Source organism: Oncorhynchus masou, chromosome 13 (assembly GCF_036934945.1).
Source record: "Oncorhynchus masou masou isolate Uvic2021 chromosome 13, UVic_Omas_1.1, whole genome shotgun sequence".
Taxonomy (NCBI): domain Eukaryota; kingdom Metazoa; phylum Chordata; class Actinopteri; order Salmoniformes; family Salmonidae; genus Oncorhynchus; species Oncorhynchus masou.
The window spans coordinates 25,902,222-25,927,458 of NC_088224.1; the positions used below are offsets into that span (position 1 = coordinate 25,902,222).

At 44.1% G+C, this 25,237-nt stretch overlaps 3 protein-coding genes across 5 annotated transcripts in view; 2 read left to right on the forward strand and 1 right to left on the reverse strand.

Annotated features, from left to right (window-relative positions):
• LOC135552007 (ATP-binding cassette sub-family F member 1-like) overlaps positions 1-8,170 on the forward strand; it is a 27,510-nt gene extending 19,340 nt beyond the window's left edge. For all 3 annotated transcript variants that reach the window (XM_064983348.1, XM_064983350.1, XM_064983349.1), the window contains 14 exons: positions 38-133; positions 1,784-1,906; positions 3,163-3,349; positions 3,510-3,649; positions 3,889-4,037; positions 5,388-5,471; positions 5,623-5,747; positions 5,919-6,031; positions 6,121-6,295; positions 6,372-6,446; positions 6,546-6,616; positions 6,742-6,943; positions 7,038-7,175; positions 7,368-8,170. In XM_064983348.1, coding sequence (XP_064839420.1) covers positions 38-133; positions 1,784-1,906; positions 3,163-3,349; positions 3,510-3,649; positions 3,889-4,037; positions 5,388-5,471; positions 5,623-5,747; positions 5,919-6,031; positions 6,121-6,295; positions 6,372-6,446; positions 6,546-6,616; positions 6,742-6,943; positions 7,038-7,175; positions 7,368-7,534 — 1,845 coding nt within the window. In that variant the 3' untranslated portion in view covers positions 7,535-8,170. The remainder of the gene's footprint in view (positions 1-37; positions 134-1,783; positions 1,907-3,162; positions 3,350-3,509; positions 3,650-3,888; positions 4,038-5,387; positions 5,472-5,622; positions 5,748-5,918; positions 6,032-6,120; positions 6,296-6,371; positions 6,447-6,545; positions 6,617-6,741; positions 6,944-7,037; positions 7,176-7,367) is intronic.
• mrps18b (mitochondrial ribosomal protein S18B) lies at positions 8,156-10,711 on the reverse strand. The gene is made up of 7 exons (XM_064983352.1): positions 10,333-10,711; positions 9,882-10,035; positions 9,614-9,711; positions 9,358-9,426; positions 9,167-9,233; positions 8,867-8,926; positions 8,156-8,716 (listed from the first exon to the last, which is right to left on the reverse strand). The coding sequence occupies exons 1-7, from the start codon at positions 10,411-10,413 to the stop codon at positions 8,520-8,522; spliced, it is 726 nt and encodes a 241-aa protein (XP_064839424.1). The 5' UTR covers positions 10,414-10,711; the 3' UTR covers positions 8,156-8,519.
• Positions 10,712-10,929: 218 nt separating this feature from the next.
• Positions 10,930-23,973, forward strand: LOC135552008 (serine/threonine-protein phosphatase 1 regulatory subunit 10-like). The gene is made up of 17 exons (XM_064983351.1): positions 10,930-10,968; positions 11,148-11,442; positions 15,503-15,616; positions 15,798-15,884; positions 16,114-16,301; positions 16,540-16,623; positions 16,935-17,075; positions 17,301-17,409; positions 17,719-17,822; positions 18,734-18,855; positions 18,968-19,286; positions 19,659-19,905; positions 20,069-20,144; positions 20,392-20,622; positions 20,806-20,929; positions 21,088-21,471; positions 21,708-23,973. Exons 3-17 carry the CDS (start codon positions 15,510-15,512, stop codon positions 21,869-21,871), a joined length of 2,487 nt encoding a protein of 828 aa, XP_064839423.1. The 5' UTR covers positions 10,930-10,968; positions 11,148-11,442; positions 15,503-15,509; the 3' UTR covers positions 21,872-23,973.
• Positions 23,974-25,237: the final 1,264 nt, after the last annotated feature.

The following is a 25,237-nucleotide window of genomic DNA, read 5'->3' on the forward strand; positions in this document are numbered from 1 at the left end:
ACTGACTCTCCCTCTGTCTGCATCCCTCTCCTGTCAGTGTGCTGAAGACGTGATAGCAGAGCAGGAGCAGGAGAAAGGTGACGACCCCTTTGCTAACATGAGCAAGAAGGAGAAGAAGAAGAAAAAGAAAATGGTAACAGTACCAATCAAGGTTTTAGAACACCGACTCATTCCAGGGTTTTTCTTTTTACTATTTTATACATTGTAGAATAATAGTGAAGACATCTAAACTATGAAATGACACACATGGAATCATGTAGTAACCAAAAAAGTGTTAAACCAATAAAAATTACATTTACATTTAAGTCATTTAGCAGACGCTCTTATCCAGAGCGACTTACAAATTGGAATCTATTTTAGATTCTTCAAAGTAGCCATCCTTTGCACACACTTGGCATTCTCTCAACCAGCTTCATGATGTAGTCACCTGGAATTCATTGAAATTAACTGGTGTGCCTAGTTAAAAGTTAAATAGTGGCATTTCTTTCCTTAATGCGTTTGAGCCAATCAGTCATGTTGTGACAAGGTAGGGGTGGTATACAGAAGATAGCCCTATTTGATAGACCAAGTTCACATTATGGGAAGAATAGCTCAAATAAGCAAAGAGAAACGACAATCCATCGTTACTTTAAGACACGAAGGTCAGTCAATCCAGAAGATTTCAAGAACTTTAAAAGTGCAGTCACAAAAACCGCCACAGACCGAGCGTTACCGCTGCTGCAAAGGATAAGTTCATTAGTTACCAGTCTCAGAAATCGGCACAAAACTGCACCTAGAATTGCAGCACCAATAAATGCTTTAGAGTTCAAGTAACAGACACACCAACTGTTCAGAGGAGACTACGTGAATGAGGCCTTCATGGTTGAATTTCTGCAAAGAAACCACTACTAAAAGAAACCAATAAGAAGAGACTTGCTTGGGCCAAGAAACACAAGCAATGGACATTAGACCGGTGGAAATCTCTCCTTTGGTCTGAGTCCAAATTTGATATTTTTGGTTCCAACCACCGTGTCTTTTTGAGACACCGAGTAGGTGAACGGATTATCTCCACATGTGTGGTTCCCACCTTGAAGCATGGAGGAAGTGTGATGGTGTGGGGGTCCTTTGCTGGTGACATTATTTGTGATTTATTTAGAATTCAAAGCCTATTTAACCAGCATGGCTACCACAGCATTCTGCAGCGATATCCCATCTGGTTTGGGCTTAGTGGGACCATCATTTGTTTTTCAACAGGACAATGACCCAAACACACCTCCAGGCTGTGGAAGGGCTATTTGACCAAGAAGGAGAGTGATGGAGTGCTACATCAGGTGACCTGGCCTCCACAATCACCCGACCTCAACCCGATTGTGATGAGTTGGACCGCAGAGTGAAGGAAAAACAGTCAACAAGTGCTCAACATGTGTGTGAACTCCTTTGAGAGTGCTGAAAAATCATTCTGGGTGACTACCTCATTGAGAGAATGCCAAGAGTGTGCAAAGCTGTCATCAAGGCAAAGGGTGGTTACTTAGAATAATCTAAAATATATCTTATATTTGTTTAATACTTTTTTGGTTACTACATGATTCCATATGTGTTATTTGATAGTTTTGATGTCTTCACTATTATTCTACAATGTAGAAAATAGTCTAATTAAAGACAAACCTTCAAATGAGTAGGTGTGTCCAAACTTTTGACTGGTACTGTATATACTCTACAAATACTGACCTTTTTGAGAGCTTTTGGGCCAAACCAGAGACAGAAGCATTTTATGAATTGTGTGTGTCTGTGCCTTTGTTTCTAGATTGAGTATGAGAAGCAGGTAGCCAGTGTGCGTGCTGCCAACGCCATTGAGGGAGACTTCTCTGTGTCCCAGGCTGAGTTGTCTTCCAGGCAGGCCATGCTGGAGAACGCATCAGATATCAAGGTGACCTGACCCTCTCAACTTTTCTAGTGTTTCTTTATTCTGAAGAATTGAGAGAACTACATAGAACGTACTTATTTTACTGAAGAAAAATTCAATAGGACTAAAAATCAACTCAATCGACACATCTCTCTATCTTTCTCTTATATTATATTACACAGGCACAAACAAAAGTATGTAGACACCCCTTTCAAATTAGTGGATTCGGCTATTTCAACCACACCCGTTGCTTACAGGTGTATAAAATCGAGCACATAGCCATGCGATCTCCATAGACAAACATTGGCAGTAGAATGGCCCGTACTGAAGAGTTCAGTGAATTTCTACGTGGCACCCTCATAGGATGCCACCTTTCCAACAAGTTAGTTCGTCAAATTTCTGCCCTGCTCGAGCTGTCATGGTCAACTGTAAGTGCTGTTATTGTGAATTGGAAACGTTTAGCCCCAACAATGGCTCAGCCGCGAAGTGGTAGTCCACACAAGCTCACAGAAAGGGACCGCCAGGTGCTGAAGGACGCAGTGCGTAAAAATCATCTGGAACCAACGTCAGCACAAGAACTGTGCCTTGCGAGCTTCATGAAATGGATTTCCATGGCCGAACAGCTGCACACAAGCCAAATATCACCATGCGCAATGACAAGTGTCGGCTGGAGTGGTGTAAAGCTTGACGCCATTGGACTGGAGCCATGGAAATGCGTTCTCTGGAGAGATGAATCACGCTTCATCATCTGGCAGTCCAACAGAGTAAGCTGGATTTGGAGAAAGCTACCTGCCCCAATGCATAGTGCCAACTGTAAAGTTTGGTGGATGCGGAATAATGGTCTGGGCCTATTTTTCATGGTTCAGGCTAGGCCCCTTAGTTCCAGTGATGGGAAATCTTAATTCTACAGCATACAATGACATTCTGGATGATTCTCTGCTTTTAACTTTGTGGCAAGGCTGTTATAGCAAGATGTTTGACGAGCAGGTGTCCACATACTTTTGGTCATGTAGTGCAACATCTTAACACACACAAGAATGGTTGAACGGACGAGGATGGTTGTTGGGATACATCAAATGGCTGATGAATGTCTATGTTACTGAAACATTGCACTTTATGTATTAAATGTATCTTTGCAAGCACACAGTGCGAGTATGAGGTGGTTAGTCCCTTCAACCATTCCTTACTGAATGTCAAGTGGAAAGCCCTAAAGTTTGCAGTATCAGAGTTCACCTATGGTGGTTTCAGTGTTTTAATGTGCTGCTCTTTGTTTCCTCCAGCTGGAGAGGTTCAGTATATCAGCTCACGGGAAAGAGCTGTTTGTCAATGCAGATCTCCTGGTGGTGGCAGGAAGACGCTACGGTCTGGTTGGACCTAACGGGAAGGGGAAGACCACGCTTCTGAAACATATCGCCAACAGAGTTCTCAGTATCCCTCCTAACATTGATGTGCTGCTCTGTGAGCAAGGTATGTCACCCGTTCTCTGAAGAACCCCCCCCCACCTTCATACCTTTCTGTCTCCTTCCCTTATCCCCTCTTCTCCCTTCCTTTCTCTCTACCCCTCTCACTTCACCCGCACTATGTTTTCTCCCTTTAACATACTGTCGTGCTGTCCATATCTTCATAGAGGTGATGGCGGATGACACCCCAGCGGTCCAGGCTGTGTTGAAGGCAGACACCAGGCGTCTGAAGCTCCTGGAGGAGGAGAGGCAGTTGCAGGCTCTCCTGGAGAAAGGAGAAGACAGCGTGGCTGAGAGACTGGACAAGGTATGGGGAAACATCAAAAGTGAACCCTAAAACACTCTTAGATCTGCCAGGCAAAATATCCACTTCCCAATTGCTATGATAGTCTATTGAATACAGGGCTGGGGTCAGGTTTTCATTCAGACTGTGGTAACTGGAAAAATAGAGTCATGGTCTCTTAGCCTGCATTTAGATATTAATGTAATATCTGTCAATTGACTTAACCACTGCATGTGTACATATTGTGTGTCTGTCTCAACCAGGTCTATGAGGAGTTGAGGATCATTGGGGCAGCAGCAGCGGAGGCTAAAGCCCGTCGTATCTTGGCTGGTCTGTCCTTCACCCCAGAGATGCAGAACAGAGCTACTAAGAAGTTCTCTGGAGGCTGGAGGATGAGAGTCTCACTAGCCAGGTGCAGTTTTTTCTGAATTCCAAGTCCAGGTGTAGGATCTAAATTCGATCACTCTTTTGTTGCTGAGAATTTACAGGAAATGCAGATGAGTTTCATGATTCAAATAAATTCATTGAAAACCCACACTAACACACGGTTATATTAATAGTATTGCGCTTTTCATGTAACCTACCTTTGGCCAGCTAATAACCTAACCACCAAATATCCTTAACAACACACTCTCTGAGCGAGGTTTCAGAAAATACAATTACATCAGTTGATTTAGGCCAAATCCTAACCCCATCAATTTTTGACAACGGGCTATGTACATTTAAATGAAAAATACCAAGACCAGATCTAGATTTAAAATCAGAGGGGGTTTGGAGACATTGCATATCAGGGCCAGGGTTAGGTTGCACGTTACCTGATATCAACAAAATAAGAATAACTAGGCACCTCTGTTTAATAACCTTCTACTTGCACGAGACCTACTGCAAGCTAATTCTACACGTGAGTTTCCAGACAGTACAAAACAGTGTTCACATCATGCCCCAAATGCATCGGCACTTGGACGAGTGGGCCGAGTGAAAGAGCGAGTTCCCGCAGACAAAATGTCTAATGGACGGGAGAGCACATTGTCAGATGTACTCACCCAGCGACTGTAAGCTGTAAGAAATAGAGACAAGGAAAAGGTAAGGTGAGAGAGGGGCCTGTGTGTATGCATGTGAGTGTGGGGGTCGATTGAGAGAAGGGCTTGGGGATTGTTGAGCTGCCTCTGACAACCAGGCTGAGAGCGAAGAGGAGCAGCTTGGACGAGACACTCTGCAGAGGGAAAGCTGAGGATAGAACCCAGGCCAGCCAGAGAGAGGGTTACTTTGGTAAACTTCAAGTGAAGAAGTGCAAATAGCGGGAAAAAGTTATCCGAGGTTGAGGGAGACCTGCGATCTTTACACCAGCAAAACTAAATAGTTTGCAATACACAACAAGGAAATTGTAAATTTGTTCCATCATTAATTAATAGATTATTTGTAGGTTAAAAACTACTAGTCACAGACAACGACTTGACATGCTGCCATCTTGGATGTTTCTGTTAAAATATAGGTCAAGTTAAGCTCATATCTGTTGACCCCTTAGCCCTCCCAAGGCAATTCTATACATCTGAAATTATTTGATTATAGATGTTTTAGCAATATGGGAATTTCTTCAATTGTTTTTTTCTTCAGCTACTTCTGCAGGTCAAGTCAAACGTAATTCAAAGTGCATTGTTACAATGTCACTTTTACAGAGAATAATAATGAACGAAAGTATAACTCAGAAATAAAAACAGCAGTGAAAATGAATTCTAAGCTTCCAGTTGCTCTCTCCTACCAGAGCTCTGTTCATGGAGCCCACCCTGCTGATGCTGGATGAGCCCACCAACCATCTTGACCTCAACGCTGTCATCTGGCTCAACAAGTAAGGGCACACCACACGCAGCCTTTTACTTAAATATAACTTATTTCACAGGGCCACACTTCATGCAGCTGCTTACTCAATGGGTCTCCTTTCTGCCCTGGATCTGTAATGATACCACTGCAATGCCTAATATGTTAATCTCTCCTCCTAGCTACCTTCAGGGCTGGAAGAAGACTCTCCTCATCGTGTCTCACGACCAGAGTTTCCTGGACGATGTGTGTACTGACATAGTTCACCTGGACAACCAGAAACTTTACTACTACAGAGGGAACTACTGTGAGTTTATTAGCGATGTACATTCTTTCTCCTACCCCACAAACAACACATAAAAAACTAATGTGTGACTAGCTCTATACACATTTACATTTAGCAGGAGCTCTTATCCAGAGCCACTTGCAGTTGGATCCATGTTCTATAGATTGAAGCTTCTCTCTCTCTGTTTCTCAGTGACGTTTAAGAAGATGTACGTTCAGAAGCAGAAGGAGCTTCAGAAACAGTACGACAAACAGGAGAAGAAGCTCAAAGATCTCAAGGCTGGAGGGAAGTCCACCAAACAGGCCGTGAGTACAGGACAGCTACCCCTGTTTAGACATGGTTCTGTCTCTCTCTCTGTACTTCTCCCATCATCCACTGTTTTCTGTCTCTCTAGGAGAAGCAGACTAAGGATGCCTTGACCAGGAAGCAAGCAAAGGGAAAGAAAAAGGGAGGAGTGGAGGAGGAGAGTCAGGAAGCTACGGAGTTGCTCAAACGACCCAAAGAGTACACTGTCAAATTCACCTTCCCCAACCCCCCTTCTCTCTCTCCTCCCATCCTCGGATTGCACAGTGAGTTCTCCCTCTTTTGTTCCCCTCTTCCTCTCACTTTTTGTGTATCCCTGTTTAACCCTCTGCTCTGTCTCAGGTGTAGATTTTGCCTTTGAGGGACACAAACCCCTCTTCAAGAATGTGGACTTTGGTATCGACATGGAGACTAGAAGTAAGTAGAAATCCTTTCTGTTTGCATACCTGCGACACGTTGGACTTTCTGGTCATTAGCCTCCATACTATACCTTAACTCTTTTTTTTCCTTGTTCAGTTTGTATAGTTGGACCCAATGGAGTCGGGAAGAGTACCCTACTACTACTTCTCACAGGCAGGTTAAATCCAGTAAGTTTCCCTTCAAACAAAAACACATATGATCTATATATATACACACACACAAATACAGCAGAAGTGTTTGTGCACTGATGGGTGTAACTGTCAAGCTAAATGTGTGTTGATTTGCCTTTCAGTCCAAGGGGGAGATGAGAAAGAACCATCGGCTGAAGGTGGGCTTCTTCAACCAGCAGTATGCTGACCAGCTGAACATGGAGGAGGCAGCTACAGAGTACCTCCAGAGGAACTTCAACCTGCCCTACCAGGACAGCAGGAAGTGTCTGGGCCGCTTCGGTCTGGAGAGCCACGCACACACCATCCAGATATCCAAATTATCAGGTTAAGAATAGAAACATGCGCGCTCACACACAATCATCCAGTGTGCGTGTCGATCTGTTTTCTAATTGTCTTCTCTCTGTTCCTCTCCATCCAGGTGGTCAGAAAGCCAGAGTGGTGTTCGCTGAGCTGGCCTGTCGGCAACCTGACGTTCTCATCCTGGATGAGCCTACTAACAACCTGGACATTGAGTCGATCGATGCCTTATCAGAAGCTATCAACGAGTACAAAGGAGGTATGAACACAGTATGAGGCTGTTAATGTTTATTTTTGTTAAAATGTAGGATCAGAAAGTAGCCTCTGAAATTGGTGTAGTGATGGCATAAATAAAGTGGTGGTCAACATCAAACTATTTGCATGCTACTGATGGTGCCCTTTGGTAGACTCTTATGGTTATATCCTCTTCCCTGCTGTTGTCCCATCGTAGCGGTGATCATTGTGAGTCACGATGCCCGGCTCATCACTGAGACAGCCTGTCAGCTGTGGGTGGTGGAGGACCGGTCCGTCAACCAGATAGACGGAGACTTTGAGGACTACAAACGGGAGGTCCTGGAATCACTGGGGGAGACCCTGGTCCACAAGGTCAAGGAGTGACCTACCTACAGCAGAACCAGGGCTCTATTCCCTAATATAGTGCATTACTTTTGACCAGAGCACTATGGGCCCTGGTCAGATGGTACTGTACTATGTAGGGAATAGGGTGCCAGTTTGAACAGACCCCAGGAGGAAATAGAAATGTAATATAACCCACTGCTGATGCTGGCTATGACATTAGCTCAGTGCTGGGGTGCATCTTCATAGTCTAAAGTGGCTTCCTTTCCTTGATCATTTGAAAACTTAGGATAGGTTTAGGCAACATCATGGCTGAAGTCAAGGAAGCCACGTTGGATTATTAAGACACACCCCTTGGTGTACTGCAGTATCCTCTCGGCCTGTGAGATACATTTTCAGAACTACAAATTGCCCCCTTGCCCCACACCGGTAGATCTGATAGGATCCAGAAGTGTCTTGGAATTCAGAATTTGACTGAACAAATAGGCATGTCTCACCCATGTAACAATGGGACAGGAAGAAAGCAATATGCTGAAGTACTTACAATCGAGGAAATGGCAATACATTACCACTGGCTCCATACATGTAGAAACAGAGCTCTTAACTGGGAATAAACATACCTGTATTAAGTATTTCCTACAGACAAAAAAGCAATGAAATAAATGATTTTGCATCTTACATGTTTTTATTGTACCACTTGCTCTTTAAATACAAAACCATGGATATGAGATTAGACAGATTACTCGTGGATGGTCCATATAGCATGTACTGTAACTGAGCTGATAAATTGTAGCCTGGGAGAAGGGTCTGGAATTAATCTGACGTGTTTTAGCATATTGTTTGCGTAAGACTAGAAATATGAAAGGCAATTTAGCTTAAGGTCCAAAAACAAAACACTAACAATCTGAATATTTTGACACATGTGTTTTATGAACAAAATGTGCTCTGTCCAGAAACACAATTAAATCCTCAAACTTTCACCATAATTCCTCTGATACACCCTCATCAATTTCAGGTAGGTCTTTGTCTATTTCAAATATGCCTTATAGGTCTTCTTGACTTTAGCCACTTCAGTCTCGTCTGGCTCTATGGTGTGGTACCACCGGTACCAAGGATCACCAGAGGTAATGGTGGGGGGAGGAGGGGTTGAGCCCACTGCGTCATGGCAGTTGGAGTAGTCCTCTCCTGAGAAGTCCACATGAGGAACCTGGAAGGGTAGAAGCCCTGGAAAAAATATGGACAATTTACTGTATAGAACTACATTTCTGTTCTGGTGGCCTTGTTGAAGCACTGGGCTGGTCACAAAAATGCAATTCTCCATTATTACTGTAGAGCTCCAGCATTCTGCTCCTTAGTCACAGAGGCTGAACTTACCATGGTCTCTTGCAGTGCCAATCGCCTGATTGAGTTGCTTTTGCTGTTTCTGACACACTCCTGGATAAAAATGTAGATGGAGATAATATAAAATGTGGCACTTTGGTTACCTGAAACTTTGCAAAAGGTTGTTTACTTTATGGAGAATTTTATCACTGAAACACCTATTGGCAGCCTCAGTTTCACATGTCAACTGTGTTGGTCAATCAGATAACTTATTTAGATAACACCTGCTGAATTCAGCATGGATGACTCATTCATACAATTGTATACATATTAGGTAAATTGAACATATCTTACCTGTCCGTGTGGAGTCAAAGACAATGCCTGTATTTGGACTGATGAACTGTTGCAGTAGCTTCACGTTCTACTGGAAGACAATGGGCCATTGATTAACAAACAAAATTGAATAGCCTGTTACGTCAACTGAACAACTAATTAATTTTCAATCGCTCACAATGCGTGTGTGTTCCATGAGTGAGAGACCAGACCTGATAGTTAATGATGAGATTGGAGTCTCGACAGATTGGACAGGGGTTCCCACATATCTTGTCTCCTCTCTGAAAATGAAACAAAGTGTTGAGGTTGCAGTCACATCTGTTTAGTGGAGAATATAATATGGAGTTAGAGCAGACGGCATCATGGAAGACATCCTCTGATCTGTGCACACCCCAAAGCCTGGGCAATAGCTCGGCGAACTGTCACAAGTATCAGTCAAGGTTACAGAACCAGCTCTGTTACACGTACAATGCAAGTCTTGCGCGTCTTCTGAGGAGGGATACCTCCTTTGTGGTTCCTCCTGTAGTCAGACCACACTGGACTGGTTCCATAGAGCGCTAAGTACTCTAGAAACATGAGAGGTGGATGGACACATGGATAGATTAACAGAAATGAATTACACTAATCCTGGACTACTTGCATGGAGATTCTCCATTGAGCATACTTCGTCTGGGTATGCAGAACCATCCCTTTAAAAAAGTGTGTAGAGTAGACATTCAAGTTCTAATCTACATACCTTCGCTCTCCAGGTAGTCCCATGGTCTGTCCTTGTAGCGGGCAAGCGCCTCCCCGGCATCACTGGGGATCTCGGGTGAGGCTGCAGTGCAGAGAGCGAGGCTGGACTGCACACCTGGAAACACAGCCCGGGGCCAAAGCCTGACAGGTAAACTCTTTGGAAGATAGAAACCAAACAAATACTGTCAGTCAAGTATGAAACTCGCAAATACAGTATACTGTACACAAGGCAATACTGCTAATATTTTTGCATAGACTGGTTCTGTGAAACATATGACTGGGGTTGTATTGGATGATGCACAGGTATGTTTCCAACTAGCTGTGACGTTAGCTGGCTATTGAACGACCGACAGTAGTTCGGTCACTGTTTCGTGATCTAACGTATTTGAAGGTGTGCAGCAAAGGTCCTAGCTTTTGCTTACCTGACACACTATAGAAAATAATATAAGTACCTTATTCTGCCGAATATTCTGTAAAAGCAAAGGGGTCACGCGGCATAAAATTCTTCCAATGCCTCGTATGGATGCTGCCATTTTGACGTTCACAGCTGAGGGTTGAAAGTTTACAGGTGAAATGTGAGGTAGCACATTATGTGTGCATGACCAAATAAACTCATTTTGGACTTAAATTAATCTATTTTGTGATTTTTACATCATTATTAATTTCGTCATTTGAAATTTAAGGGCAAGGTTTTGATAGTGTCCGCGGGTGTGGCAGGCAACGTGCTCGAGTGCGTCGCAGCCATTTTGTAGAAATATTACAATCGAAATTATACCCAAATGTGATATTATAACTAAGAACAAGTAACATATTTTGCGAGTTATCAATGATAGTAACTCAAATTTGTTCTGATAAGCAACAATAGACTTGAGGCGTGAAAGAAATTGAAACGAGAATGTGCAAGGCCCTCTTTCTGTCCTTGATGGACAATGAAGGTCGTTCTACAACAGCGCGTGACCAAAAACTCCATTTTGTTACCATGAAAACCCCAGAAAGCGCATGCTCGACACGCGTATGACGTCAAAAACGTCACAGGGTATAAATACCAAGTCCCTCCCTTTCTAGCTCATTCCTGGATTTGTTCTGAGGTGAGTAACGTCTAAAGAAACAGTGCTATTTTGAACAAACAAAAAAAACTACTGCGCAATTATTCATTTTGACCATAATCCATCATAAGAAACCTCTTCCAAGATTCAGGTTTGTATGAACACAGAAAATAAGTGAATCTATCTTAAATGTGTTTTTCGTTTTGTGTGCTCTTTTTCAGGTCTTTTGTCTCTGAAGAGTGACCGTCGAGGACTTTGAACATCCTAATTCAATAATCTATTTTTTTCTTCAAGTAATGGACATTTGATTACTATTTTTGCCTCCAGTTTGTTCCAGAAGGAAAAGCTAGTTTTTAGCTACCACAACCCTGCCCATAAAACCAGTTTTTCCAGCCATATGATTTGTTAACGTTAAAACATGACGGTTAACGATTTAAAACTGATGTAACAAGATATCTGTTGCTGTAAAGCACAATATAATATAGTTACCCGAGACGCTGAGGAGAGGTATTTATAGTAAGTGTTGATTTTCAAACCAATCTGAATCTAACTTTAAATTCATTAAATGACAAATCGTTTAGTCGCAAATAGATGTAGTCTAGGTCCGCTGGCTGGTCTCCGTGCGGGGCTGCTGTTTCCATTAGCGAAGCTATAACGCGTTAGTTTATGAGCTCACACAGGAAAGTGCGGAGTGGAAACGCTCCGTTTCTTTGTGTGTGAGACGGATCAACATAAACTGCATAACAAATGTTTAATTTAAGCATAAGCAATCTATTCATAAAGATTGCCGTAGGTTAAGGGGATATTTTTCTCCCCATGCTAAATTGATAAGAGATCCTTGGAATTTACACCTACCGCAATCTATACATAAAGATTGCTTAGATTGAGGATTACGGATTTCACTGGAAAAATTGGTCATTTGTGGTTATTTGTTTTTTACGCATGACATTGTATCGTCGATATCGTTAGAGCAGGAAATTTCCCCAGGTGTCCGATATTTATACGGCAATCTGAGGATAAAGATTGCAGGATGGAAATGCTCATTCGAAATATTGTACAAGGCAGACTGGTTTTGTTGGAATTACATCAAAATGGCGAGGTAGTTGTGTCTTTTCAGAACAATCGAGGCAGCAATGTATGTTTTTCTGGAGCGACAGGAGTTGACTGCCCTGAATAGCGGAACGAGTTTCGTCTCGATGTTGCCTTTGTGGTTCGCAATCGTTAGTTATTTTGTATAGGTAGTAAATGATCATCCGGCGCTGCTAATGTGATAGTAGGCTAACTGTTGTGGCGATGTGGCTGGCATACATTGTTCTTTATGTTCTCGAGACTGGCAGCCACGAAGCAGTTAACAAAAGAGGGCAGGGCCTAGATGTAGTTTCGATGGATCACGGGTTAGCTCCCCCTAACCAGAACTAGTCATTGAACTGGATCTTTATTCTAGTGCTAGGGTAGGGCGTGCAATACAACGACCGATGCAGAGCTTGTCTTAAAAGGGCTGCCTGCTGCATGATATTCTTATATAACCATCATGAACATTGTGTGGGTGAATGAAAGGCATATTCAAATTCATTAAGTTGATTATCTACAGGCTGTTCTTTCCCAATTTATTTTATATTTTACTCCATAGGACAAAAATATGTATTTTATTTAATGGTGATTGTCAACCATGGATAAGAACATTGTTATGTAAACAAAAAATCACTGGTATAGGCAGGGCTTTGAGCTATTGTGACAGAAGTGTTTGTTACCTTCTAGCTAAATGATAACAGGTGTTACTGTTTTCAACTGCATTGCTATATATTTCAGTAAATACACCAAAGCCCTTTTATGTGTGTATGAACATTAATTTACTTGACATCTATTCCCCCGTTGAATTGTTCTTTACTAAGCTCATGTCTTCCCAATAACTTCTTTCTATTGACTGTGTGAGTGTGTAACAGTTGTGACATTTTCAGGAGTTGTGTGTTATGTCCCACGTTGTGGAGTTCTGAGACTATATAAAACTTCTACTACAACAGTTAAACGGGTAAGACAACTGATTTCCTCACATGACATTTCAAAATGAAATACTTGGATATTATCCATGTAATACTTGGATACAGTAATTCAAAGTATATTATAATGAACATAGTCCAACCATATTATAATGAGCTTTAAAATATTAACATATAAGCATTCAGTTATGCATTGAACAACGAGGGGGGAAAAGCATGTTGATAGCCTCAGTCCTGCCCCTACTCTAAAATGTTATTATGATTTACGCATAGATTGATAATTTGAACAAGGCGACGCAAAAATTCAAGTAATATTTTGCAGCAATATTTTAGTGGACATTATTTTGTGTTTTTTACGTAGAGGATCCACTGGATCCCCAACTGATCCCAGTTTACTAGTGTTCCTATATGGAACTGTAAGGTAATGATGTCAGTAGCGCAGGTTCATTCTTGTTATTTTAACCACCCACTTGTACTAGAGCCAGTCTCCTGCTCAGTTTAAGCATACATTTAAAAAAATATACATTTTTATTTAGCTAGGCAAGTCAGTTAAGAACAAGTTCTTATTTACAATAACAACCTAGGAACAGTGGGTTAACTGCCTTGTTCAGGGGCAGAGCAACATATTTTACCTGGTCAGCTCTGGGATTTGATCTAGCAACCTTTCAGTTGGCCCAACGCTCTAACCACTAGGCTACCTGCCACCGCAGCAGGTATATTAATTGCTGACTTAAATGACGTGATTTTTTTTGTGTGAATTTCTTTTGTCCACAGTATAGACATGGGGGGGGGGGTATTGATAATGCTTCAGATCAAATATTCCCTTTATTCTAATGTAAATCATAGGCAATTAACATACTGGTTCCATGCTAGTCCTGTAAACTTTAAGGGATGTATGTGTGAGATCAATCACTTAAAATACAAATACTTACAATACCAATACAAGTAACTTTAATATTACTTTAAAATAATTATTTATACTTACAAGCAAAAACTTTAATATGTTCCTTTTAGCTAACTGAAATGAATAGTGCAGTGCCTTTGTCATAGAATAGGTGTTTTCTGTGTTCAATTCAACCAACTGTACTCCTTGGGTTCCTGTGCCACCTGATACTACTGGTAAAGTGACTGCACCCTTCTGTCAGTGAAGGAGCTGGTCAGTCATTCCAACCACCAGTTTAGTGCACCGCCTGCCTGAAACTGCATACTGGTAGGCTTTCAGTTTGAGGGCCTTCTCTGCCTGTGTGTGTGTGCACCTCAAGTGTTTAGCTACCAGTGTGTGTGTGATTAGTAGAGGGGGAAGCTACCCAAAGTATTACCCACACTTAACAAACACGTAGGTTGTAACATCCTCTTCCGTTACCAGGACAGCATCAGTAAAGTATTCTAGCTTCCATAGCTCTCATCGCCTTTGATGTTTCTAGAAAATAATGTAGGGAATTCAATACATTCCTCAATGGGAGTAGTTTTCAGAGAATGGAACAGTACAGTGCAATTATGTGTTTTACAAGTTTGCTGCTCAGACCAACAACTACCTTCCTCTCCACTGTAGTTTGTAGGCCTACTGGTTGTCATATTTAAGCCTAATCACTCATCTGTTTTTATTTGCACTTACCATGAACGTTTTTAGATTGTACATATTGTTAAGGCAGTCGTGAATGTAAGGTGTTGTTGAAACTTGTTTGTAATGTTTTAACAATCTGTTGAATAAAGCAGTTACTTGAATATATTGCTGCCATTGGGGGAAGTCCTCATGAACCTCTTCTAAACTGCAGCCAACCTGTCATTTTCTAATGTGTTGTGTTGAACTGTCTCCCTGCGTATTTCCTCCCGCTCGCTCTCTGTGTTCTATTCAATTACTGACACAGAAAATGAACTAGCAGCATGACCTATAAGCAATCTTTGTATTAGGCTATACCCAGCTGTCTTAGAGGAAGCCTTGCAGCAGCTCCTGAGAACAGAGACAGTAGGCCCTGTCTGTCCTCCCTTCTCCCTCCACTATGAGGATAATCCACACAACTGACAGATCCAGCCATCAAGAGAAATAAATGCAAATATTTGAAGTATGAGGCAGTAGATCAGTCAGTGAGTCCTGGTGTTCACTGCAGTATGGCATTTGGAATGCGAAAGCAGTACTGAGGCTGAGCAGTACATTTGGAGGGGTTAGCTGGGAATGTCACTACCCCCCCTTGTTTTGACAGATTTCAGTGTGACTAAAGATCTAGCAATGTGGGTGATTTGACATGGGCCCCTGTGGTGTTGCTCTTGGCTTTGTGGATAGCAGGAAACTGCGGCCTGTTTTCAGTCGTGTGGTAGTTTGGAAAGGTCTTGTAACGGTTTAGTACCTATGTTGAATTGTCTGTAAGCCTTTGCTTTGTGCAGGATTTAGAGAACAGATGGTGTCTTTTCCAAGGAGCTCTCCCAAAAACAAAGTGTAATCTGACATGCCTGGAAGAACCATGCAGTGCAAACATCACTTTCGCTGCATATTGAAAGAGATAGCGATGACTGTTTAGTAAGCGCCAGAGTTGTAAGGCGATCTCCTGTATATTAAGTGTGTAAATCTGTTCCTCGCTCAGAGCCGAGATGGCGGTGGGCCCAGTGGACCCCAGAGAGGTCCTGAAGGGGGTAGAGAACCTTCTGGGGAAAGATGGAGAGCTCCGCAGCCTGGAGGGAGTCACCAAAGTCTTCAGGTAATTAACACACTGCCATTTTTAAAATAATTGATGGTGTTGTTTTGGTCTCATTTAGTTTTTACTGTTTAGTGTTTTTCATAATTTTTACATTATTTTGAGTGGACTGTAATGGCAGCGTTGTCTATCTCCTATCTTTTGTTCTGATTGTCAGCTTCCTTCATGGTCTTTTTCTCCACAGTCTCATGAAGGCCTCTCACAAGATGGTGAGCAGGTGTATGTACCTGAATATCCTACTACAAACCAAGTCCCACGACATTCTCAACCGGTAAGATCTACTCCCATCTTTTGTTCTTAATTGATCAACCTTATTGGCTTATGGTCTGGCTGGCTTGTTTAGTTACTTCACTAGGGAGCTTTCTCTGCCACTGTGCTGCGTCTTGATCTTTGGTGGGTTGGGTGTCTATGCCGGGTTACTGTAAAGCACTTTGACAAATCCGTTGTAAAAACTGGCAATTTAAACAGAATTTGATTGACTGTCCCTACTCTTTGTCCAGGTTTATCCGAGTGGGAGGCTACAAGCTGCTGAATACGTGGCTGACCTACTCCAAGACTAGCACAAACACCCCCCTGTTACAGCTCATCCTGCTAACGCTGCAGAAACTGCCCCTCACTGTAGACCACCTGAAACAGAACAACACTGCCAAACTGGTCAAGCAGCTCAGCAAGACTGGAGAGACTGAGGGTATGTTTTTATACAACTTTCTTTGCCCTGGTGTTTCCACCATCTCTAATACACTGAGCTGACTAATTGACCTCTGTGGGGAAATGATTTAGCATTTTATTTGTAACTAGCTTTCTCACAAACCCAAGGCCAAGACAATAGAGTTCCATAGTGGTGGTATCTGTGCAGTAGATGTCAATTGTTGAGTGATAGTGTCCGAGGTTTGATGTGTATCTAATGGTGTGTGTCTGTCTCTCAGAGCTGAGGAAGCTGTCCGCTGGGCTGGTGGATGGCTGGATGGCTACCATCCGCTCCCAGAGTGTCTCCACCACCTCTCCTGCAGGTAACTCTCCTCCTTCCCTTCATGCTCTCCATTGTTCCTTCTTTTCCCCTCTTTCTCTCACGTTCAACTTCGGACCTTAGTCCTGTGTGGCTCAGTTGATAGTGCATGGCGCCTGCAATACCAAGATTGTGGGTTCGATTCCCTCGCGGGACCAGTATGAAAAAATACAAAAATGTATGCAGTCACTACTCTGTGTCGCTCTGGATGAGAGCGTCTGATAAATGATTGAAATGTCAACATGTCTCTAACTCTCCTCTTCACTGTCATCTCTTTATGTTTACGTAACTCCCCCGTCTCTCTCTTTCTCTCAGATAAGAAGCGTAAGAAGGAGGAGGGGAAAGTGCCAGTCCGAGAGGTGAAGGCAGCTGATGGAGGCAAGGCAGCGGAGGAGGAGAAGAAGAGGGAGAAGCCCAAAGCTCACGCTCCCAGCCATGCTAAGATCCGCTCCATAGGTACACGACACTCACACTCTGTCCTCGCAATTTATCACAAAACAGTTTTTCATTTACAAAAGATGTTTTTTGTGTATACGCTTATTGTCCTTCAGTAGAAATCAGGCCACAGTAATATGCAAATGTGAAAAAGTAATTCTGTTTCTGACTGTGGAGATGAAGCCTCTGCTATGGCTGAAGTGCTAGATGTAATGACCTGACCCTGTCCTGTGTGTTGTCTTCCAGGCCTGGAGATGGATGCTCCCACCCCAGTTCTGGTCAAGAAGCCCCCCGTGGCCCTCCAGCTGGGGGACAAGTACAATATCAAACCAGCCCAAATCCTCAAGAGACCCAGGTATAATACACAATAACATCCATGTCCACATTGTGTATAGGTGTCACCGTCCTACGGCTTACCAGCCAATAACAGGATAGAAATTGCACAACCACAGAATAACTCCACGTCTCACTGCTGCCTCATTGTGGGTTAATCTCGAGTACTGATCAAACCTGTTTTTGGCAGATGTATTTGCCATTTGTAATGAATATATTGGAATTATTACTCTTTCAAACTGTCATAATGAAAACACAACATTTTCTTATCTCCCTCTACCGGTCGGGGTCCTAAGGAGGGAAACCTAACCTAACCTTGTCTCTCCACCAGTTTTGGTCCTCTGGATGCTCCCCCCGTGGAGAAGAAGTACAAACCCCTCAACACCACTCCTAACCAGACCAAGGAGATCAAAGTGAAGATCATCCCAGCACAACGTAAGTCCTCAACAGAAACAAGTATGTACCCATCTTTTTGACCCGTTCACTGCATTTACTAGGCTACACCTGACCCCTCAAGAAGTAGATTAGGCTACACCTGACCCCTCAACAAGTAGATTAGGCTACACCTGACCCCTCAACAAGTAGATTAGGCTACACCTGACCCCTCAACAAGTAGATTAGGCTACACCTGACCCCTCAACAAGTAGATTAGGCTACACCTGACCCCTCAACAAGTAGATTAGGCTACACCTGACCCCTCAACAAGTAGATTAGGCTACACCTGACCCCTCAACAAGTAGATTAGGCTACACCTGACCCCTCAACAAGTAGATTAGGCTACACCTGACCCCTCAACAAGTAGATTAGGCTACACCTGACCCCTCAACAAGTAGATTAGGCTACACCTGACCCCTCAACAAGTAGATTAGGCTACACCTGACCCCTCAACAAGTAGATATCAGGGTTGAGGTCAATTCCTCTTCACTTCAGTGAGTTGAAAGTGAATTTCCCATTCCAGATGTCCTCAGTACTTCTCTATGAGAAAATGTTTGAATTTAAATGTCAGTTTTCTTACTGACTTGAAAAGGAATTGATCTCAACCCTGGTAGATACCCACACACTGTTGTATATGTTCCCCTACACTGTATTTATTATATTGCAACGTTTCAACTGGAAGGCCTTCTTCAAACTTGAAACCTTACAGTAAACTACAAGGGAGCTTACCGTTTCAGAGCATAAACAAACATTTCTGTTTCTTTCACATGCCATGTGTTTTGTGCCCTACTCCTCAGAAAAAAAGTGTGCTGTGCATCGAACACACTTTTAAACTAATCTCCCCCTCAACTACCACAGCATTATGTTGACTGTTATTGATGTCACTAAGAGACCCTCCTTTCTCTCTACAGCCCTTGAGGGTACAGGCTTCCTGGATGCCCTAAACTCCGCCCCCGTGCCTGGCATCAAGATTAAGAAGAAGAAAGGGAAGGAAGGTAGAGACCCCAAAGCTGTCTCTCCCACATCAAACAAGGTAGACAGACAGACAACTCCTCTCTCAACCACCTGAATCTATGGAAGGCTGTGCAAATGGAATTGAGTAGTCACCCATCTCTTTCTCTCTACCTCTCTCCTCCTCCTCTCAGCCATGTCAATTCGAGGGTAAACTCCCCTACCTGTCGCCTCAGGGCGGTGCCAAACCCTTGTCCCCAGAGACCCAGACGGCCTCCACCACCCCTCCCCACGAAGTCCCCGTAGACCTGGAGCAGCCTGGGACGCCGGTCCCTGCTGACGACCCCGAGGCCATGGACACGGGCAGCGAGAAGCCCAACGCCCTGGCAGAGCCCCGCGGTGAAGAGGACAGTCAGCTGACCAAGAAGGGCAAGAAGAAGAAGAGCGTGCGCTGGGCCGAGGAGGAGCAGCTCAAAGAGTACTTCTACTTCGACCTGGACGAGACCGAGAGAGGTGAGAGAACAAAAACTAACGGTAACTTCAATTCAATTTTTTGGTCGGTGTTGTTTGTAATTGCACGTCAAACTGTGGTTGTATAGTCAAACTAGGAAGTTGTCAATACAGTAGCTAGCTAACTGTACAGTGAAGACATCTACTCTTCACTAAGTTCTGTTAAGAGTCTTTGGACAGGGATGTGATTATTTAAAAAAAAAAAAATTAAAAAAAAATTGTGATTTATCCACAAGATAAAATCAATAAATAATAATATAAATGAAATGCATCCCCTTCTCCTGATCACATCCATGTTGGGTGCCATGGTTATAACTCTCTCCTCCTCCTCCACCTCTCTCACCTTCCTCCTCTTCCCTCTATCCCCCTCTCCAGTCAACGTCAACAAGATCAAGGACTTTGGCGAGGCGGCGAAGCGCGAGATGATGATGGACCGCCACACGTTTGAGATGGCGAGACGCCTGTCCCACGACTCCATGGAGGAGCGGGTACCTTGGAGCCTCCCGAGGCCCCTGGCCCTCACCGGCCCCCTGGTCAATGCCGGGGCCAACAGCACAGAGAGACTCACACAGAGGGACCGTGAGACTGGCATCCTGCAGGAGATTTTCCTCACCAAGGAGAGGTACGTATTCACAGAGAGAGAGAGAGAGAGAGAGAGAGAGAGAGTGTGTGTGAGTGAGCAGTATGGCTTAAAATGATAGGGATTTTTATAGCCTAGTGGGTTACTAGGTGCTCAAAGTGCCTCACATTGTATTGGGGAAACTCACCTCCTCTCTCCTCCTCAGTGTTCCTGACAGCCCCCATGAACCAGAGCCTGAGGCCTACGAACCCATGCCTCCACGCCTCATACCTTTGGACGAGGTGAGATGTACCCTTTTCTGTCAATCACTTTGGTGCCGTTCTAAAAATGTTTTCAACTCCAATGAATGTCCAACCAAAGGGTTTTGAACATAAAATAAGAAGCATTACAAGTGTTATCAGTTTTGGATTTTGTTTCGAAGAGTTTTGCATCTGAAAAAAGTGATTGAAAAAGAACCTATAGTATATAAAACACACACAATGTTCCAAACATCCTCTGTGTCCAGTGCTCTAACTTTCTCCTGTCCAGGACTCCACCACGATGGAGCCCATGGACACGTCGTCCCAGCCTGGCTCTGGCGTGGGCCCCGGGGGGGTGGAGGCCTCCAAGCTGCCACCCGTCCTCGCCAACCTCATGGGGAACCTGGGGGCCAACAACCTGTTGGGCAACCTGGGTAACCTAGGCAACCTCGCCCAGGGCCCGCCTGGTGCCCCCGCTGCCCCCTCCGTAAACGTACAGGAGCTACTCACCTCCATCATGGTAGGAGAGAGAGATTTTTTTTTATATGTCAAAACATTAACAAATCCTGTTTTGACGTTATGATCGGATTAATGCATTGTGTACTGCAACTGTTTTAAACAACTTCTGGAAGCCCTGGAGAAGCCCTGTAACCAGTGGATCTGTGATGTTTATTGTATTCTTTCCTCCCTCTCTCTCCTGTAGGGAGCTAGTGGTGGCCAGTCTACTGAGGACCTGATCAAGCAGCCAGACTTCTCTGAGAAGATCAAACAGCTGCTGGGCTCTCTACAGCAGAACCAGGGCCCCCCCACTGGCCCCCCGCCTGGAGGTACACACACACCTTTACAACACACAACACCTTCAGTTCTCTCACACTTATTCAAGCCAACAAACCAAGTATTCTTCCATTTCTTGCTGCACTTAACTGTATATGACGATATGTGTGGTAGAATGATTGTTAACTTGGTATCCGTCTTTCCTCCACAGTGAGCCATGGCCTGTTGGGCCACGGTCCAGGCATGAACAACCTGCCCAACATGAACAACCTCAACATGGGCATGCCCATGAACGGAGTGGGTTTCCCTCCTGCAGGCAAGCCCCCGGGCCCCGGAGGACCCCACTACAACCACCCCCCGCCCCCACACAACCACGGACCCCCTGGCTTCAACGCTAACCCTCGCATGATGGGGCCCCCGCCGCCCCAGGGCCACGGAGGAGACAACGGCAACTACTGGGGGGACGACTCGATGAGGGGGGGGCCACACCGGGGGGGGCACTTCCACCGCGGGGGCCGAGGGAGAGGAGGGGAACAGGTGGGCTTCAGAGGGAGAGGACGTGGAGGACCTAGAGGAGGACACAACAACATGGGAGGTGAGTTGAATTGAAAGGGAATGTCCCTTCTAGTAATTCTGTTTCTATGTTAGATACCTGTAGGGCCAGTCTGAAACGGTGCCCTGTATTGTCCATGTAGGGCCCTGCCCCACAGTAGTACAATTAAAGTAAAGACCAAGTTGATTTCTGTTTGCTATCTTGTAGCCTTGATGCAAGCAGTACAGACGTTTGGTTGGCTGGCTAGTTGTGTGCCAACTCTGTTCTTTTTTTTATAGACATGTCCAAAAGGCCAGTGTGTCGCCATTTCATGATGAAAGGAAACTGCCGTTACGAGAGCAACTGTGCTTTCTACCACCCCGGCGTCAACGGTCCTCCCCTGCCCCCCAACCACCCCGCCCACAACCAGTACAACGACCACGGGCCACAGCACGGGCACTAGACCACCCGACACACCACTGACACCAATACGTGACAATACCATTTTATCACCACTAGGTGGCAGAACTCTGAATTAAAGTCTGCTGGTTTGGTTTCACCACTGGGACAAAGGTGCAGAGAGACAGATTGCCTACCAGGCTAGAAAGACATGGTGAAAGACAAGCCCATAGATAGACAGACAAGGCAGTCCTGCTGCCTTAACAATTGCTCTGCACGGGTCTGGTGATATCAATGTGATGCTTCTGCAAGTCTGTTGAAGAAGCAGTTCTGCTACTGTTCTCCTTCTGTGTGACTGGAACTTTGATATGAGGACTCCCCAGTAGCAGAGGAAGATACTGAATGTACAGGGCAGAATCAGACATGTCTCTACTACTTCCTTTTCTTCTCCACACACCAACCTAAGATGTCCACCAAGAAATGCTCAACTTCCTACATCCATTTGTTTGCCCTGCTCGCTCAAACTCCCTCGATCAGGGATAGAGGACATTGCTTGTACGCAAGAATACACACACACTCATGCCCCGGCTTTGGAAAGTATAGGTACTGCTATAGCTGTGAGATGATCATTCATATGTTGATGTAGATGTTTTATTGTGATCTTTTTTAACACTGTTGGTTCAGGTTGATGATGTACAGTAACCACACACTATGACTACTCTGGTTGCTGTCTGTCACTGTCCCATATAGCCTATCAGCTATCCCTGACTTATGCACTAATCTCCTATATATTTATCTGATAGTGATTTATCAGCACTGAGCTAAGAGGTGAGCAATGATCAAGGTAGTAAATCAATAGAAACATCTCCAGCATCTCCCCAGTATTAAGTCAGACTTTAAGTATGGAGTCAGACTTCTTTAAGCTAAATGATCCTTCCATCATTCTGCTCTGTAGTTGTGTAGTGCCATCCCTGCCCTGGGTGTCCCTACTGGCCCACGTTCCTCAGACAGACAGGATCTGTAGCCAACCTTCAGCTCCTGAATGAGTCTAAGCCCCGCCCTCTCTCCTGAATGAATGTTGCACTGTGTTCAACTGTGGTCCCTGGAGTTTTCAAACTGTCGTCAGACGTGGCCAAATGACAATGCTCAGTACACCATTTTAAAAGCTATTTATGGCCAAGTGCGCTTAAAGAAAAACATGCCACTTTTTCTACCATAGGATTTCAACAGAAAACAAGACAATGAATGTAAAGGTGACCAAATAATAAGAATATTGTTTGATGATATTTGCAAAGTTCCCCATAGGCAAGAGTTATCAGTGAGGAAGTACTTTAAAAAGGACCTAACTGTAATGTCCCCACCACACTGCTTGTGCTATGTTCTACTACTATCTAGCTCTAAAAATGACCTGACTCCAACATTTCCCCTCCACAACAAATGGATGAAACAGTATTGAGAAGAGAACATTTAACAGAACCGCCCCTAGATGTTTGGCCTATGCACTGAACCAACGCTGCCTGCAGGCTACATGTGGTTTTCTACTGGTGGGCGTTGGTGGTCTGCATATCACAGGAAAAGGAACAACAGGGCCAAGTGTTGCTTGATTTGACTGAGCCTTTTCACTGAGAAGGGTACATAACAGTGAATGAGGGTTTTCCTTTCTGAGGTTCAGTTCAGGAAGCCTCTGATTATATTTCATCAGCTTTATAACATGTACCACTGAGCGTATCTTGTCTTTCATGTGACATCATGATGGTCAAATGTCCCCCTGTATGCCACGTGACAAACACAGTCCCATATTAGTGTTTCTCCACACACACACACACACAACTGTGTTGGCTTCAGTTGAGTGACGTGTGTTCAGTCCGTGTTCTATGTACAACGGGGTAAAACTAGGGATTCATTCTCTGGGTCAACTAATTCAAAGTGTTTTCTGTGAAAACAGTGGCCTTCATGTCTCTTGTGGGACTAGAATTATGTCATGTTTTTGGTTGGATTTATTGTGTGTTTATTTTGATACGATTGAGTTGGATCTCTCCAAAATGAGGTCCGTTTTGTTTTGTTAGAAATGTATGTATCCATGTGTCTGTGAATGCATACACGCATTCATACACATATATACATATGAGTATTTTGTACATGTCTTAATAAATGTCCTAAAATGAATATCTGGGTTGCTCTGTGTTATTTTGAGGCGTGAATATGTCGTCCATTAACGGTTTTGTTTCAAGTTCTAATCTAACAAGTGTTTCAGTATTGAATGGAATTATTATCTCCGTTTCTTTTGAAGATGACTGCCATTATTTAAATGTTTTAGTATTTGGATATCAATGAATGTTCCAGATAGTCAGAAGACCTATAAAGGAACATATATACAAGTTTCAGGGGAACTTTAAACATTCTTAAGCGTCATTAAACACATTACACATCCTAATCCAAGCTCCTACATCCTATGACGATGGTAGTGTACGGAAGATCCGTGTTCCCAGGGCGAGGCTAGTGACAGGTGGCTCAGGTGGCTGACAACTCTATGTGTGATCAGGAGTGGCTTTAACCGTGCCCTCCACTGCAAATATTGACTTGGGGAAAACACACGAAGGAACGGCGAGAAGGATAGACAATGCCTCAGGAGCTAAGGACACCTCAGCATTCTGAGAGGGAAGTAAGGGAGAGAGGGTTAAGGACAGCTCAGCATTCTGAGAGGGAAGTAAGGGAGAGAGGGTTAAGGACAGCTCAGCATTCTGAGAGGGAAGTAAGGGAGAGAGGGTTATGGACAGCTCAGCATTCTGAGAGGGAAGTAAGGGAGAGAGGGTTATGGACAGCTCAGCATTCTGAGAGGGAAGTAAGGGAGAGAGGGTTATGGACAGCTCAGCATTCTGAGAGGGAAGTAAGGGAGAGAGGGTTAAGGACACCTCAGCATTCTGAGAGGGAAGTAAGGGAGAGAGGGTTAAGGACACCTCAGCATTCTGAGAGGGAAGTAAGGGAGAGAGGGTTAAGGACACCTCAGCATTCTGAGAGGGAAGTAAGGGAGAGAGGGTTAAGGACAGCTCAGCATTCTGAGAGGGAAGTAAGGGAGAGAGGGTTAAGGACACCTCAGCATTCTGAGAGGGAAGTAAGGGAGAGAGGGTTAAGGACAGCTCAGCATTCTGAGAGGGAAGTAAGGGAGAGCGGGTTAAGGACAGCTCAGCATTCTGAGAGGGAAGTAAGGGAGATAGGTTTAAGGACACCTCAGCATTCTGAGAGGGAAGGGAGAGAGGTTTAAGGACAGCTCAGCACTCCGCTGCTCCAACGTCCACGCTGGAATTCATGTCGGCCTGAGTTTGTCTGCTGCGATAAACGACATAGACCTATCCTTCTGCATGTCACATGCTCTTTTCCAGATCTATAGCTGCAAGTAAAACCCTCAAAGTAGTAACTGTTTGAACAACAG